Raw genomic sequence first — 17,795 nt, forward strand, 5'->3', positions numbered from 1 at the left:
GTCTTTACTGTCAGTTTTTTTTTTAGCAATTTAATGTGTCCTTACGGAATTAAATGTAATAATTTATTACCACAAAAAAATGGTATTACTTTATTTTCAGGTTATGTATAAGTAATAACAGTAAATTATGCATAATTACAAGTAACTAACCCTAAACCAAACCCTAACTGTAACTCTATAAGTACATGTAGTTAATTAATAATACTTACTTATTTGACTAACTATGTAACTATGTCACCTTAAAATAAAGTGTAACCAAACTTCCCAGACAGCAACATAGTGTCGGCCCAGATTTGGCTCACATCTGGTACATGTTGAGTCCACGTGTACAAGATGTGGGCCGGATCTGGGCTGACACTTTGTTAGAGTCTATGTCACTGACCCCAAACTTTTGAACAGTAGTGTGTAATATATATTTCACATCTGTCTCCTTTGTCGTTAACTATAGGACAAATTAACTTAAAGTGGCACTGTTTACCCCACTTTCCTCTACATTTAAATACAGTGTAAAAAGTATTGCCTCATAATGCCCTCATCAGACAAGCGTTTACTCTACAATGCACCTCCACAGGAGAAGAAGTCAAAGGAGGTTGACAAACGAGAGATGATGCAGATGGATTATCTGCTGTTCATGGAGAATGAAAGCCCTGTGCCATTAGCTCATCTATCAGTTTTACCTGTTGGAGCGAAGAACTCCGTGCGTAACCTAGAGCTACTAGAGGTATGTGAGGACTCTAACAGACCCACACGCACATCAAATGATACCAGCCAGAAAAGATGGATAGTCAATGAAAGAGACAAAAAGCAAGAGAAAAAGATCGAAAAGGATAAACCAGAAAGAAAGGTAACCCAAAAAAAGATTCAGTGGAGGTAAATGGTGGACTAAAAAGTGGGAAAGTTGGAGTAAGGATTCATTTGTTCACATTATGAGAGATTGAGGACGTAGCAAGTGGACTTGTATTACCTGTCAGTGATAGTGAGTTTGAAGTCTGGTCAGCCTTGTTGGTCTCGGCAGTTGAGCTCAAATCACATGAACTGTGGATTGAACCAAGCTGATGGGAATGAAAGGAAATCATTAAAGATTCTCAGGTTTTTCACAAAGTCAATGGAAATAAAACAGGTTTCCAATCAGTATATAGTATAGAGTAGCACATTCACCCTATTCATCAAGGTATGATATGCAAAAAAATAAACCCAAACAGGGTAAACTAAATTTGTGTCTATTCTGTGAAAATGACCAGCTGACTGTTATCCTGGTTATTACATGGCAACTTGTCATTTTAAATATTGGTTTATTTATTAGGAATTATTTTATCACTTGTGAAGTCACTAGTGCAGCTATATTGGAAATTAAACAGTTTAGAAGTCGTGAATTCAACGACTGACCAATCAGAAGTATCAAAGTTTAAAGATGCACCAAACAGAAGTCATCTGAACTGGTCTAGTCCCAAACTAATCATTTACTTTCCGCCAACTTTAGGCTTTATATTTAGGAATCAGTGGATGTTTTTCTAAAACCATTGAACTTAATTAAAAAGTGAAAAGAGCAAAATCAAAGCCCACCTGTTCAGTGCAGGATGTGTCATTTGGTGGGATTTGGTGTGTCTGAGTGAGTTCTGTCACTATGGTCGTTGTGACAACACAGCTGAGCTTCATCATTGTGTCTGGCACTGGCTGATTTCCTGATAGAATAGGAAAATATAAGTTAATATAAAAATAATTCAGTATAGGCTACCTGTCCTTTAAAGGGATCACACATCATATTACTTTATATTATAACTTTATATGTGCTTGATTAGAAGTTTGCATGTAAACACACTTAGTGTAAAGTTGCTGAACACAATTGGCATTGCCAAGCATCAATGTATTAATGTAGCTGACATCAGAAATTTATAAAAGTTGGAACTACTTAAAGAGATAGTCCCACCTAAATTCTGTTATTATTTACTCACCCTTTTGTTGCACTAAAAGTGTATGCATTTTTTTTTATTCTGTGGTTAATAAAAGATATTTCGAAGAACATTGGGATCCAAAAAAACATTGGAGCCCATTGTATTAACAAAAAAAGTCATGTCTCAAAACAGAGGAATGGGTGAGTAAATGATGACAGAATTTGCAGTGATATATCTCTTTAAAGAATTTTTGGACCGGAGATGAAGTTTATTTCACACACACATATATATATATATATACACAATATAAAACTTTGGATAATATTTTAACCTGCTGGTTCTGACAACGATAGTGCGGTTGACTGGTCTTCTTTGATATTCTCTGCTTGAGAAATAAGAGAACATTCCTTTTCCATCTTTACAACTTCTTTCTCTTGTTCAGGAATGGAAGTCTGTAAGTTTTGCTGGTGGTCTGAGGCTTCTAACACAATGAGCTCCTCATTTTGTAGACTTTGAGTGGCTGGCTTTGGAGGTGAGGGAGAGAAGTTGATAGGACGATGCATATTTCTATCCTCCCTCTCTCTGCTCTCCTGCTGAGTGCTCTCACCATTCACACGTATCAGCCCATCACTCTGTATTAAAAACAAAGAACACACATTTATTCAAGCTAAAAATGAGAGATTATTTACTAACCTTCATATCATTCTTGTATGGAACACAAAATGAGTCTAGAAAAATATCTAGGTTGGTATTTTTCATACACAGGAAGCAATGGTAACCTCAACTGGTTCTATTCACTTTCATGATATGGAAAGTAAGCAACACGGACATTCTGATAGATAACTTCTGTTGTGTTTCACGGAAGAAAGAAAGCCATATAGGTTTTGAAAAACAAGAGGGCGAGTAATGACAGAATTGAATTTTTTAGGTGAACTATCCCAAGAAAACATTGTCTCAATTTTTCAAACTGGGGACCACATAAAAGTTGAGGGGAAGAAAGTATTTTATATTTCTAATTAATTTATTTTTTAATAATTCTGCTTTTGCTTCACGTGTACTAATGATATTTTTAAAGATGATACAGTATATTCATTAAAAGCCAACTATTTAATTTATATATATATATATATATATATATATATATATATATATATATATAATACACATTTTCTCATATTGTTTAAATGGGTCTATAGCGGTCTTTTTATTTCATTTTTATCTGAAATTATCATATTTGGGTTTATCCAAAAGTTTGAAAATCCCAATATTGTCCTACCTAGTTAATTTTTAAATGAATTGGTTATTGGGCTTAATGTCCAGGATAAAACATCCTTGCCTTTATTGATTTGCGGAGGCCTTGGCTGAATTTTGGCTGGCTGTAGGGTTTTGGGGTGATGAGGGGTACAGGCTTTGATGGAGCAGGAGGAACTCGTGTGGGTGCTGACAGGACTTCTGGAGCTTTGATGGACTTGCCAGGTGATGGTTCAGTGGTTTTGGGCAGCGCTGGTGCCTGTTTTTGTGCAGTCTTCTGGTCTACAGGGTGTGTTTGGGTAGTTTGTGCAAGCTCTGGAACCTTTGCTTCCTCGAGGGCGGTGCATGTTGGCTTCTTCTCAGGCTGATGGAGAGGTGAGGCAGCAGAAGGCAGTTTGGGGAGCTGAAGTCTCTCCAATATGGCATCGCTGATGGTGAAACGGAGAGCATAACGTTGAAGCACAGCTGCTTTCTCTTCTGGAGTGGAGGCTTTACAATATTGTTCATGTAGTTCCTGCTCCCTACGCTCTCTGAAAGAGAAAGAGAGTGAATCAATAGAATGTCAATTACATATTAGAGTGTGTCCGACAAAGAAAACTAAAAATCTTACTTTAAGACACATGTACTAAAAGTAAAAAGTAATAACAAATTTTCCAATAACAAAATATAATCTATTTTAATATATTCTAAAGGGGTGATGAACTGAGAAATCAAATTTTCCTCGAGTTTTGACATCTAAAGGCGGGCGTACACGGTGCGATTTTTTGCTGTTTTACGAGCTCGCAGATGATTTTTTTCACTCGGGGGAAATCGCGTGTAAATCGGTTATGCTCGCATGTCGCGGCTCGTATCGTGTGTGAGGAAGATACGAGCCGAGCCGAGCACCTCTCGACCTCCCGATAATTTTTAAGCATGTCGAAAAAGTTCGGGAGCTGTTGGCTTGCATTCGTGAGGTGTATGCGGTTGAATGAGCCGATTTGTCGATCTATCTGAATTTGACCAATCGGGAGCTGAGGAAATCCACAGAAGAAATACGAAAATGGTGTGGACTACTAGAAACACTGCTTCAATTAATGTTTTTATGATGACTTTGTGAAAGGTTAACTAAACAGCATCTGTCGTGTTCCTACTGGCCAGTATTTGGCATATTTCGTTCTGAAACAACTGTAGGCTATGCTATTGTTTTTGATAGTGTTATACATTTCTTACAGATTCTTACACATCACGATGATCATTAGGCTATGTTTGTATCCTCCTAAAAGCAATGACATTTTGTCTACAGCCTAAGCTTTTTTTTATTAATGCCGACAGAACAATGTTGCCAGATATTGCTACGAAAAACAAGCAAAAACTAACAAAAACAAAGAAATTATATAAAAATCCAAAATAAGTTCAAAGCTTGTGTTTTGAAAATAAGATAAATATATTACGAACCACTTTAATAACTTCCTAAAGCGTGACATTAATCCAAAAAGCAAGTCCAGATACTGGCACCTTTCCATTATGTGGATCTTGCAACACGGGATCTGGCACCCGCGCCCTCACTCTCACAACGCGCTCAAGCTCACTCAAGCCCCGTTTACGGCGATAGCTTCTCGCAGCAAAAAGAATTGCAAACGCTCACATGAGGTGGTTTAAACGGCTAATTAATCATTCAGAGAGCTTGAAATTTATTTTTGAATGTGTAGCCTACCGTAACTATGTCCGTCCGGACGTCCGTTTCGCGGTGCTGAAAAAGAGCCTATAGCAAAATAACCACGGCTTGTATCAATGTTTTATATGCAGTTATGAGAGTTTTTAGTGCGGAACTTTGTGCGATTTCTTCGGAATTCAGCAGGTCGTAAAATCGTGTCGTATATCACTGCCTCCATACGATTTTTGTATAAACGCACTCGTAACGTGTGCCTGGGCATACGATCTTCCGACCGTCAGAATTCGTACCGTGTACGCCCGCCTTAAGAGGTCATCATATTATAAGAATATCCTGTAAGTTTCCGAACGGAAAATGTCCTTGTTAGTCCAATAAAAGCTTTTATTGACACCAGCCTCAGCAAACGACTCATTTTTCAAAGGGGGGAACTATGACGTCAAAGAGGATAAAACACCACCCCCGCAGAAGAAGATCAACGCCTACTTCAACACGACCGTAAGCCCCGCCCACCGATTCGTGCATTACACGCATAGCTAAATAACATAGAATCCTACCTCGTGATGACAAACAGGATCCAGCTACCGAGCAATAAACATGCCGTTTACAAAATATTGTGCAGTGCCTGGTTGTGGAAGAAGACAGTCGCTGCATAAGCGAGTGAGTTGAAACTCATTATAACATGCAAAACTGTTATCCACTCACAGCAGTGGGCGTTCAGAAGTCTTCATTGCGAGACGCCCATAAAAACCGAGCGTTTTTAAGCTAGGCTCAAAACTAGGGTAGAAAATTACCTATTACTTATTCATTTTAATGTTTTTTAATGTAAAAACCAAGAGAATCTCATAAGTTGACCTCAGATGACAATATAAAAAAAATTAAAAAGCCAGTTCATTCATGTGATGGTAAAGCTGAATAGCATCAATTTCACTCCAGTCTTCAGTGTCAAATGATCCTTCATAAATAGTTATAATATGCTGATTGGGTGCTTTTCTTATAATTATCAATATTTAAAACATTTTTGTTTATTAATATTTTTGTGGAAACTGTGATACATCTTTTCAGAATTATTTGATTAATATATTATAAAGTTCAAAAGTACAGCATTTATTTGAAATATCCTTTTTGTTACAATGTAAAAGTCTTTACAGTCCCTTTTTGAATAAAAATATTTATTTATATTTATTCTTATCTTACTGATACCAAACCTTTGAATGGTAATATACTTTTCATTAATTTTTTTTTTTTTTGACATCTCTGACATCTAAATACGAAGATTAAAATCAAGCTCTTTCTAGGAGGTGGAATCTATTCAAGAATAACTTGATTGTATTTTTTTGACTTGACAAAAAAAAAAAAGTCAATGCATTGCATTGTCACTGTACTTCAATGCCAAAATGTGCATCAATCTAAATCTACAGGGAGTAAATATTTCAAATTGTCTCACTTCTCTTCTACTATTTCTTTGTATGTTTTGATGCTCTTTCTGCGATAGGCGGATCCTCCATCCGTTGTCATTAGTTTCTCCATCATCTTCCTCTCCTCTTCCTTTTTGATCAGATCTTGAGAAGCACTTCGTCTCCGACTCTTCCAGCGAGCCAAATCCTACACACAGAAGCCAGAAAACGTACATGTATACACTTGTGAGCTTGTTAAATGTGTGTTTGTGTGTGGGTTTGTACTCTATGACTCACGTCCTGCCACTGGTCCTCGTCCTCTTTGAGTTTGTTGTACTGATTGTGTAGGCGCTCATGCCGTGATTGGCTGTGCGCCCGAAGGTAGGCAAGCTCATCCTCTTCATCACGCATGTCAATCAAACTCACACTCCTTTGAATAACAAACAAACACAAAAGCATATTTAGAAGTGCTGTAATGCTTTTAGATGAAGAAAAATGAAATTAAAGTCATATTATTAAGAGTAATATTATCTCTTCCTCTGAGACCTGAAGGCACAAAGACAGGAAATTCTTGATAAAAGATATGAAGTGTCAGTAAGATGTTAACTGGGAATGATGTAGAAGAAATGTGAGTAGAAGAACAACATATGGTTATCAGGATCATGTACAATACAAACAGAACAACTACGGGAAAGGTAGATCTACATATATGACAGTTACATTTTTTTTTATTGTTCAAGAAACAATCGTGTTGCTCAAAACCAATATTATCAATGCAACTGGGAATGCTGTAGTGGATTGAGGTTATAAAAGTGTTTATGCATGTGTATCCACTTCCAAGGACAATAAGTATCCACAACAGCAAACCATGAGAAAGATTCAAACATATGCCATTACATGCATGTGTAGGGGCAGGCTTGACTACACACAGCTTTTGAATATGCATGCATAAAGAGTAAGAGAGAGTAAGTCAGTTTATAAAATGGCTGAATAGAGACACTGTTTTAACATGTGTTTATAGTACATGCAACTGCTCAGTTCTGCAGCAACGGCAAGAAAGAAAAGGAATGAAAGACGGAAAGATAGAGAGGAAATAAAAGAAACTTACTCTGTTTCATCAGAAACACTAGTAGCTCTGAATCTAGAACATTAATGAATAAAAAAAGTAAATAAATAAAGTTGAAAACAAAACAAAACAGCTGAACATAGAACACCAAGCACATACATTTATAAATAAAATACTGATTATACCCATCAAAATAAAAACTTGCCTCATTATATTACAATTACACACACACACATATTATATATACATTGGAAATACCTATTTCCAGAAAAGCTGGGACATTTTGTAAAATGCACAGCCTGAGATTTCTCTGGATTCCCAGAATCTTTTGAATTGTGTGAAATTTGGCATGATCCACCTTTGCTTGCAAAGACTGAAAATTTGGTGGATGGTATTTTATTACCAAACACAATACCAATACCCTCATCTAATTCACCTAATAGTTACCTGTTTTAATACAGTTGGATATTCTACAATCCTTTTACTTTGCCTCTGTCCCAACTTTTTTGGAGTAAATTTAAATAAATTTTAAAAATAAAAAAAATTTAAATAAAAGGTTTAAATAAAGTTGGTCGGTGAAAACATGGGAAATCTTTTCTTTGCACTTTTGTCAAATAAATAAAGATTCAAGAGAAATAAAATAAAAAAATCACATATTCTTGATTTTATTGCATTTTAATGAGGTTGTGTGTATATATATATATATATATATACACACACACATTACATAAATATTAGCTACTGCGCAATATAATTGTTTTTATTTTCATTTTTAAAAGCTTCATTTTAGATGTAATTTAAAAAGGTTTTGACACTTTATGCTGGAAAATACTCCACTGATTTTTTTTCATGTGTTAATCATCATTTAATGAATCAATATGAAATAAAAATGCAACCTATTTAATTTCTTAGTGTACTTTCCTGATTTTATTGTGCAGGATTACACATAGTCAACTTTATTAAAAAATAAAACATAGCTAGCATAATATTCACACAGGATCACAGTATCTATCAGGTTCTTCTGAGCAGCATTTATGTTGACTTTAAAGGTGCCATAAGTGATGTTAGCCATAACTGCATTAGATCACCTGCTCTATCCAAAATGCCACACTCTAATGACTTGTAAGCAAAGGTAAACTCTTTAAATGGGAGTGTCTGTGTTTAATTAAAATATTCCTATAATAAAATCCTTTATAGCACCTTTAAAGGAAACCATTGCACCAGTGAGTGAAGTAAAGAAAAACAATGATAAACTAAAGAGATACAGACATGAGACACTCTTTCCATGCAAAAATACATTTCAGTAAGAGCTCTTTTCAAAAGTAATAAATTGGTCCTGGAAATGCTTTCTCACATTGGGGGGAGATCATCATCTTCCTGCCAAAGGGACCGGCATGAGGGTTGGTCGGGTAAAGGGGAGGGGCTTTTGGTAATAGTCTCATCTTTAATAAGACTTTCATGTCCCACCACACCTACAGATCCCGCCTCCTGCCTGTCCATCATCTGATGACACTTCTTATGCATGTCCTCAGCATCTCTTGGGCTAAGGGTGAAGCTGAGAAAGTTGCCATGGTTACTAAAGCAAAGCATGGCAGTGAAAGGGATGCTGAGGCTCTCTGTTCTCTGACTACAAATCAGACCAGCCAGACAAAACTGAGAAAACAAGTGCAAAAACATTGAACAGAAATTCAAAAGCCAAAAGACCTATTGATACTTATGACAAATGAACATTATATATATATATATATATATATATATATATATATATATATATATATATGAAGAGTTCAGATGCAAAAGCCTCTAAGTGCCATTTGAAATTTTCTTCTATGATCATTTTTATCAAGCTTGTATAAGTTCAGTGATTTCACTTAAATTGCAATGATGATTACCTATTAATTGTTATTTAAGTGAAATCACTGAACTTAAATATACAAGTTTGATAAAAATCTTCATTCAAGAAGAAAATTTCATATGGCATTTAGAGGCTTTTGCATCTGAACTCTTCATATATATAATCTGAGGAAAACCCCGAAATGAAAGAAAGAATATACAATTATAATTTCCATATTTTTTTGCATTTTTTAAAATCACTTTCTTTGAAACAATCTCTATAAATGAACAGAATAAAACAGTAAAAATTAAATAAAATTTAAATCAGAGCTATAAATCAAACAACGCCTAGAGACAAGAACGATAGTTTTCCAAATGAACGCCAAACCAGTCACAGATATTAGTAAACAGATAATAGCCACCGAAAATCATTGTTGGACAAGACTTCTCTTTTCTGTACTCTGAAAATCAACACAGCAAGCTCAAACCCACATCTAAAAAATCTGTTAATAATTGAATAGAAATGTAACCATTTTTCTTTTGCACGGGCACCGCAAATGCAACATTCCTTGCACTCATAGACAAACACTTCATTCCCAGGCGGTCCTAACCTGTCCAGAGACGGGGCTGTCTCTTGCTCTCTAGTCTTGAGGAATGATTGCGATCCACTGACAGGGATGGTTTTGTGTTTGACAGAACCAGGTTTAGGCAGAAATACATTAAAAGCCTGTCCTGCCCCTGCATTGGGCTTTTGATAAGATCCAGTTCTTCTCGCTAACATGTCATCCTTCTCAAAATCTGGCAGATGACCATCATCCCCACATTCATCATCATCATCATCATCATAACCGCCAGAGCAATCGACATTAGTTCCAGATGAGCGCACAATGTCAGGGCTCTTTTGGGTCACTGCGTCAACTGGAACAGGTGTCTTTGGTACTTGATCGACTGGTTCATTTCTGTTAAAATAGCATATGCTGATAACTAACTCACACAATTAAACTTAGTTTCATATAGCAAAAGTGTAAATACTCACAAAGCACAACTTAAAGCAAATAGGTTAAGTTTTTGCCTATTTTATTATGGAATCTAGTGATGCACGATATCGATACCATATCAGTAATTGGCCAACATTCTATTTTTTTTTTATTTACCCAGCCGTATTGATCAATATTGGATATTTAATTTGCTGGTAATTTTATTTATTGAATTAATTTCCCCTATTTTTATATTTATATTTAGTATTCCCACTTCAAAGTGTAACTTTTAGCAAATCCCAAAAATATAAATTTCCCATACTGTACATAATAGTGTTCTTATATTTTAAATTAATGTGTAGAATTGATTTTAGTTTCTAGTGTTTTATTGTACATTACATAATGTTAATATTAGCCATTTATTGGAAATTATTTAGGCTTATCTATAGCCAGAATTTTAACAGAGCAAACAGTGCAGTAAATTCTTAACCAAGTATGAAGAAAGCTCAAAGTCATGTTTGCCTTAGCCATAAATAGTGCACTCAAAAGACTGGGAATAAATCTTTTCCACCACAGCATGTTAGCATGCTAGACTAATGCATAATGAACATAAGTCTGAGATTACTAGTTAGTTTTGCTTGTCCCACCTCTGTCCAATCTTAGTTCTCTTTATCTTTATGTTTCTTTCCAGGTACTGGAAGTCTCTGTCTCCACTCATCCCCATCATGATACTTCCTTTCTGGGCTATGGAAGCCCCTGCAGTGCCTTCTCTCTTGGAACTCGGCTGCGGGAGGAATCTGTTATATGACGTCCCGCTTGCTGGCTTCAGAAATGCTCCTGTTCTACGAGCTAGCATGTCATCCTTTTCTATATCCGGTTGACTCTCCTCTTCTTCATCATCCTCTTCATCATCCTCCCTCTCATCTTTAGCTTTCTTATCCAGTTCCTCCTCTAGCACCCTGCGCTCAGAGGAGGTCAAGGGCTGTTTAAGGTCAAACACGGCAGTGTTCGGAGGTTCAGGGGGCATGATGGGAGCAGGCTCAGTGTTTGCATCTCCACTAAGTTATTAGGTCATGATGTATGAGACGTGGAAGAAAAAAGAGAAACAATGAGTGAGAAACAGAAAAGGTAAAAAAATGAGGGTGAGAGTGCAGATACAGGCAATGAAAGATGCAGTCGAGTGGGAACCACATTGCAGCATTGCAGTAACTCAAAACTACAGAATCACACTTTATTGCTCAAATGGATACTATTTCATCTTTTTCTCCTTCCTTCACAAATATTTCAATCCACACCACCACAGTAAGCCATTCACTGCTAATTTCTCTCCAAAACAGTCCAAAAAAGCCCTGTTTTAGCATAATTCATGGTTGCTACAGTTGTTAGCATCATGCTAACAGCCTCACTCTAAGCCATTCACAGTTAAATTCTCTTCTAAACAGCCCAAAAAGAGCACTTTTATCATCATTCAGGGATGCTAGCTACAGTTGAAAAAACAATACAAACAGCATTAATTTATCTCCTAAACAGCCCAAATATAAGCATTTTAAGCACCATTAGGGGGCACTACAGTTGTTAGCATCATGCTAACAATCTCTCAAGGCATGAGTCCACCAGCTTCATAACAGTGAATTGAAACCAACATGCCCTTTTAATGCAGCATCACTGCTAAGATTCTTACACACATTCACAAACTCCAACACACTCTGAGGGTGAATATGGATCCAGAACCTTCAGTAAACAAACTGAGAGCAGGCAGTCCTCAACAAGCAGTGTTTGTAATAGTGTGTTGGTAGCCTATACTTCAGATCACTGGACCAACAATAACTGCCCCTGACAAGATTCTAAGATGACAAGGGGTCATATTGTGAAGTAATAACAACGGAACAGGAAATGAATGCTGCGGTCACACTATGTCGTAATTGATTACCATAAACAATAATGACAACCAGGACAATCTACTCAGAGCTGTTCACGTCCTCAGACTCTGAACTGTGCGTTTCCATCTATTAAATGCCAAAATGAATGTAATTTGAATAATCATTAGACAAAACCATTATACAACAAAGAACAGTCATTATGCAAATTCATTATTAATAAACTTTAGCAAATTAGCAAAACATTAGCTAACTGTTCAACTCTGTGTTAACGACATTAACATGAATAAAATTGACCAAAAGTGACAGGCATGTATAATTCAGATTGTTCTGAAGCCATTGCCATTTTGACTCATTTCCTTATTGTGGTCATACGAATATGAGTCAGAGCTCTCAGAAAGTTCAGTTTTCAAGTTGGAATTACGCGTTCTATGAGGACGTGAGCACTTTTTATAAGTCGGAATCTCGTGATCACTGTAATTCTGACATTGCGCCTTTAAGAGTTAGTTTAACCAATGAAAATTCTGTCATTAACTATTAAGTTTGTAAGACTTTCAGTCATCTTCAGAACACAAATGAAGATCTTTTTGATGAAATCTGAGAAATTTCTGTCCCTGCATTGACAGCTACAGAACTTTCAAGCCCCAGAAAAATGTAATAAAGACATCATAAAAGTAATCCATGTGACCCAAGTGGTTTAACCTCAATTTTATAAAGCGTTTGTTTGCACAAAAAAACAGTATATCACTTTACAAAATATTAATCTCCAATGCACAGTCACGCAACAACGTCTACTCTCACATCAACACAATTCTTATGCGTCATTATGCTCTTATGACATTATGCATAAGGCAAGGCAAGCCAAGTTTGTTTGTATAGTATCATAAAGTGGTAAATTATGTTTTTTGCACAAACAAAGCAATTGCGTCGGTTCATAAAATTGAGGTTAAACCACTTGGGTCACATGGATTATTTTTATTCCAGGGGCTTGAACGGGGTATAGTGGTGTAGTTGCATAGCTGCCAATGGAGGGACAGAAAGTTCTCAGATTTCATAAAAAATATCTTAATTTGTGTCTTACAGGTTTGGAACGACATGAGGGTGAGTAATTAATGACACAATTTCATTTTGGGGTGAACTAACCAAAGGCACAGCAGCTAATAAAAAAAAAAAAAAAAAGAAAAAAAAAGAGGCTTGTTTACCTCTTATAGGCTTGGAATTGATTATTTTTAATAGAGTGGAAAATTGTTATTAGAAGCTATATTAACTGTTCTAGTTTAAAAAACAAACAAAAAACTTTTGAACCTCTTTTTGGTCCCCTTTTTGGTCTGTTGTGCATGAATGTGCATGATCTATCCTTCTCTGCTGTCTTTCTTTCTCTCCCTACCTGCCCACTGCTCTCTTTGTCAGTCTGGAGCCCAGCCCTATGGTGGGCACAGCAACAGTTGCCATCGAGAGGAGATACCGGAGCTTCTCTGCCTCGTCCCCCTGTCCCTCTTCCCTTTCCTCATCTTCCTCCTCTTTCCAGGAAGTATTCTCCATCTCTGTCACACCCCCAAATGTCACAAAACGCCGCCGTTCACCGGAGGAACGTTCCTGGCAACCGGCCAGGTCGTTCTTGGCAACCTTCGTCTTGGAGGAGACAGAGAGGCAGCCTTTCTCAAGACACGTCTGACACAGAGGGACAATAGGGTCATCGCTGTTCACACGCACACACATACATGAGACATGTGAGTAAAGAAGAGAAAGAGAGAAGAATTAGAGGAGCAGAGGGAATTATGAACACTAAAACTAATGAAGAAAGACCACGTCAGTCTGACAACAGTCAAGTCAATGATGTAGAGAGGATTGTCATGGATGTCTGGATGGGAATCTACCAAATAAACCCATTGATGCTGATGCAAGCATGGCCTTTGGACTCTTTTAAAGGGAAATTACTAAACTCAAGGAATGATGCACAGCCTTGGCTCCTGTACAACAGTTTAGTATGTGGTCTTACACTCACATGCTCCCCTCCCTCTTTCTCTGCAAGCATCTCTTGGTTTCAATAGTTGCCTTGGTGACGTCTGTTTGCTTGAGAGGGGCTTCCCTCTGCAAACAGAATGAGTCTCACAAAGGCCCACTTCAACAAACATCTCCACAACAGCGTAACAAGACACAGAGCCCTCTTACGCAGCACTCACCCAATGGCAGACAGAGCTTTTTGGCTCTAATCTGTGACTGATTTAAATACATTCTAGGCTCGCACTGTGTCTTAACCAGCCGCAATACTTTTTCAGCAACAAGTGATTTGTCTGTCTACACTGACTGCAAAAATGTGTGATGGCACACAATGACAGCCAATCAGAAGTATTTGAAGACTTTGCAAGATGTAAACAACACTGGTCCAGAAGCACTTCCTGTTTCAGTTTTTTAACACTACATAAAAGCTGGGATAAAATACAACCAACAGAACATTTAAAATTGAATCAAAAAGTTAAACAAGCATCTTTAAGATGTTTTCTTTACATGTGAAATAAAGAAAACAGTTACAAACTGAAACAGGAAGTGTTTCTGGACCAGTGTTGTTTACATCTTGTAAAATGGTATGCAGACTCATTTATACTGCGTGTGGAAAATATTACGTGAGATATTAATAAGATAACATTATTGGCTTTATTTGTCCTTGTACTAAAGCCTCAATAAAATAATAAAATATTATGTGGAAAATATTTACTTAGATACCTAGAACTTGAGTATTTTTTTTTTTTTTAACATCACAATATAACTTAAACATCCATTCAAAAGTTTGGGTTCAGAAATCATTCTAATATGCTGATTTGGTGCTCAAGATTGAAATCAATATTGAAAAATCTTAAGCTGCTTAAACCATGAGGCATTCTTTAAGGATATTTTGATAAATCAAAAGTTTTATTAAATATAAATCTTTTGTAACATACATGCATGTCACTTTTGATAAATTTTATTTGTCCTTGCTGAATAATGACAAAAAAAAAAAAATCCCCAAAAAATCATACAGACCCCAAACTTTTGAACGCTAGTGTATTTTGAATGTAATTTTTAACTTACAACTTGTGTGCAAGTTAAGGGCAATGATACAGTGGGGAAAACGTGTTCTGCCAAAAAAAAAAAAAAAAAAAGGAATAATAAAATAACTTATATAAATATAATTATGGATATAATTTACATGAACACAATTATATTGCCTGTTCCTTTATTGCACCATGTCTGGTGAGGACACAGTGCTATAGACCTTATGTACCAGAGAAACGTGGGCACCGTCATCTTTAGAATATTGTCTTTGAACTTCCGTTTTTGCGGTCGCTCTGTATATTTCTATGGCATCGCTGTCGAGGAGTAATTAGCTGGTGAAGTGGATTTACTTATTGTAGAGTTAACAAAAGTTATCATGAGCATTGTAATGTTTATCATAATCATTGTAAAGCAGATGTCTTAACAAATGTCCACCGGGAATTTTTTTACGAGCAGTTCATTCATACCTATGCAAGATGGCTGTGAAAATACAGACCGGAAGTCAAAAGACAACGAGCGCAACGCTGAAAAGGTGGAGGGGCTACATAAGGTCTATTGACACAAGCTGGAAAAAAAAAACCCAATAAGGCTATTTGCTTGGATAATTGACTGAATATCAGAAACTGGAGTGGTGTCATCTGTTTTATGTGTGAAAAAACACAATAAAACATACAATTAGAGTATAAGAGTTTCACCCACACCCATGTGAAACTTCTAAAAGCTCTTGAAGTGTGTTGAGTCATGTTAGGTCAGGGGTCAGACATAAAAGTCACATGTCAGGCACCTGCTGTCTGTATTCATCTTGAGCCTCTGCCATTTCTCCAGGTCTGACTGAGTGATGGTTGTTTGAGCCAATGACTGCAGGGGGTCTCTCTGTGGGACGGACCCACTTTGGGCCCGCCTTCTGGCCAGGTCATCTGTCTTTACATCAGGCATCACCACCCACCCCACTTTCTCTCTGACTGTCCCTTCCTCATTCTCCTGCTCACTCCCACTTTCTTTCTCAGGAGTCAGGAAGGGGTTGTCCTTGCGGGTTAAGATTGACACTTCAGCAGGGGTGGAGTCAGACTCACTGTAGATCAGTATGAAGGATAAACTGAGCTTAGCAAGAGGACTGACCAGAATACTCAGAGAGAGAGAGAGAAAATGGATATATGGGTCCAGAAATAACTTTTTGCCACACATGCAAATACAATAGCAAGTAAATTCAAATATGTTCTTAACATTGGATATAAATAACAAAATATTAACATTAAAATACATCTATTGTTACGATAATTTTTAAATTTTCTATTTATTCCTTCTTTGCTCCAATAACAATGGGATTATTTAGTTTTTTTCTTTCTTGCATACTTTTTATACTTCTTACTTAACATCAAATTTAAACTATGTATAAGGTTACAGTTCCTAATGAAGTTACCAGCAAAATAACCAGTAACCCTAGTTTATTTACTCAAGGGACTCATAAAGTGTTAATTTTGACACTGTGGTCAATGTATGAAAAGCAGAAAAATGTATGAGAAAGTGTGTGTGTTTATTTCAAGGCACCTGCTCTCTGTATTCATCTTGAGTCTCTGCCATGTTTCCAGGTCTGATTGAGTGATGGAAGTCTGGACCAATGACTGATGAGGATCTTTGGGAGGGCGTGGCCTTCCCTCAGTCCGCCTCCTTGCTAGATCATCTTTGTGTGGGTTTGGGACAACTATCTTCCCTTCTACCTCTTTCATATCTTCCTCATCCCCTTCTTTTGCCCTTTCTTTTTCAAGATTCAGGAAAGGACTGTCCTTACGAGTAATGATTGGTATCTCAGGGGGGGCGGAGTCAGCCTGACTGTGGTAGAAATGTAATATTATAAGAGGCACAAGAAAATGGATGCTTAAATCCCACAGAAGTTCAGAACATAGAAAACATTCCAATAATCACATCCAGTATGATCATAGTCAGTTAGCTATAATACACCTAATTACTATATAAAATGCATAATACCACATGTTTGGTATATAGGGCGAAACTCTGTAATCATAAAAGTTATTAGAGCTACTTTGATGAAATCAAAATAGAAGTATGTTAGCTCTAATGTTAAGGTAGTGTATACTAGCTTTACTGTATCTATAAGGTAATGTGTTTCAAAACAATGACAAAATTTGTATTTAGAAGATTTAAGCATTTAAAACCTACAGTCCGCCAATATTGATGATTTTGATTACATAACTTAGCACTTCAGCTTCTCATCAGATTTTCTGTCCAATCAAACGTTCTTTAGAATGTAGAATATAAAGGGTCCCACCCCCCACGTTATAAAAGAGACGCTGATGCTGCAACTAAAATCAGTCATACTGAATGTTTTCTACATGGTGAATAGCACATAGTGCACTAGGGGACTGGGAATGATTCAGACAGTGTAAATATGCTTTCCATTGGGGAAATGTCAAGCAAACCGACGCAGCACGCACACAGTCCAGAGACACAATAACAAAGCAATCAAATGCACCAGTCGGCACATACCAGAAAACGTATCGAACCCATTTGAACCCCATTAAAGCGATATGGAGGAGAATAGGAGGATAAAAGGTTAGAGATTAGGAGGAAAACACAGCTTTACCAAGTTTAACAGTTCTGGCCGAACAGTGATATAAAATAAATGTTATTGGCTATTCTAAAAGAAGGGGGAGGAGCTGTTTGATATGTCCCACCCAAGCGGCAACCTTCCAATCTCTCTCTTGAAACCAACACGAAAGTGACTTAAACTGTAATTCGTCGATTGGCCGCTAAAGACAGGCTGCAAAAGAGAGTCAATCCCATATACTCCTAAAATGCCCTC

The 17,795-nt window shown here is 36.8% G+C and overlaps 1 protein-coding gene across 3 annotated transcripts in view; it reads right to left on the reverse strand.

Moving 5' to 3' along the window:
- limch1a (LIM and calponin homology domains 1a) overlaps positions 1 to 17,795 on the reverse strand; it is a 56,958-nt gene that overhangs the window by 13,780 nt on the left and 25,383 nt on the right. The window contains exons 11-24 of one of the 3 annotated variants that reach the window (XM_089132376.1): positions 16,523 to 16,804; positions 15,759 to 16,046; positions 13,329 to 13,640; positions 10,712 to 11,122; positions 9,699 to 10,046; positions 8,609 to 8,809; positions 7,297 to 7,329; positions 6,486 to 6,618; positions 6,239 to 6,396; positions 3,229 to 3,673; positions 2,224 to 2,524; positions 1,564 to 1,682; positions 965 to 1,052; positions 678 to 734 (exon numbers count right to left, since the gene is read on the reverse strand). In XM_089132376.1, the coding sequence (XP_088988502.1) occupies positions 678 to 734; positions 965 to 1,052; positions 1,564 to 1,682; positions 2,224 to 2,524; positions 3,229 to 3,673; positions 6,239 to 6,396; positions 6,486 to 6,618; positions 7,297 to 7,329; positions 8,609 to 8,809; positions 9,699 to 10,046; positions 10,712 to 11,122; positions 13,329 to 13,640; positions 15,759 to 16,046; positions 16,523 to 16,804 (3,176 nt within the window). The remainder of the gene's footprint in view (positions 1 to 677; positions 735 to 964; positions 1,053 to 1,563; positions 1,683 to 2,223; positions 2,525 to 3,228; positions 3,674 to 6,238; positions 6,397 to 6,485; positions 6,619 to 7,296; positions 7,330 to 8,608; positions 8,810 to 9,698; positions 10,047 to 10,711; positions 11,123 to 13,328; positions 13,641 to 15,758; positions 16,047 to 16,522; positions 16,805 to 17,795) is intronic. The other 2 variants (XM_089132377.1, XM_089132375.1) reach the window with 2 other exon arrangements.

Source organism: Pimephales promelas, chromosome 6, assembly GCF_988280905.1.
Source record: "Pimephales promelas chromosome 6, fPimPro1.hap1.1, whole genome shotgun sequence".
Lineage (NCBI taxonomy): Eukaryota > Metazoa > Chordata > Actinopteri > Cypriniformes > Leuciscidae > Pimephales > Pimephales promelas.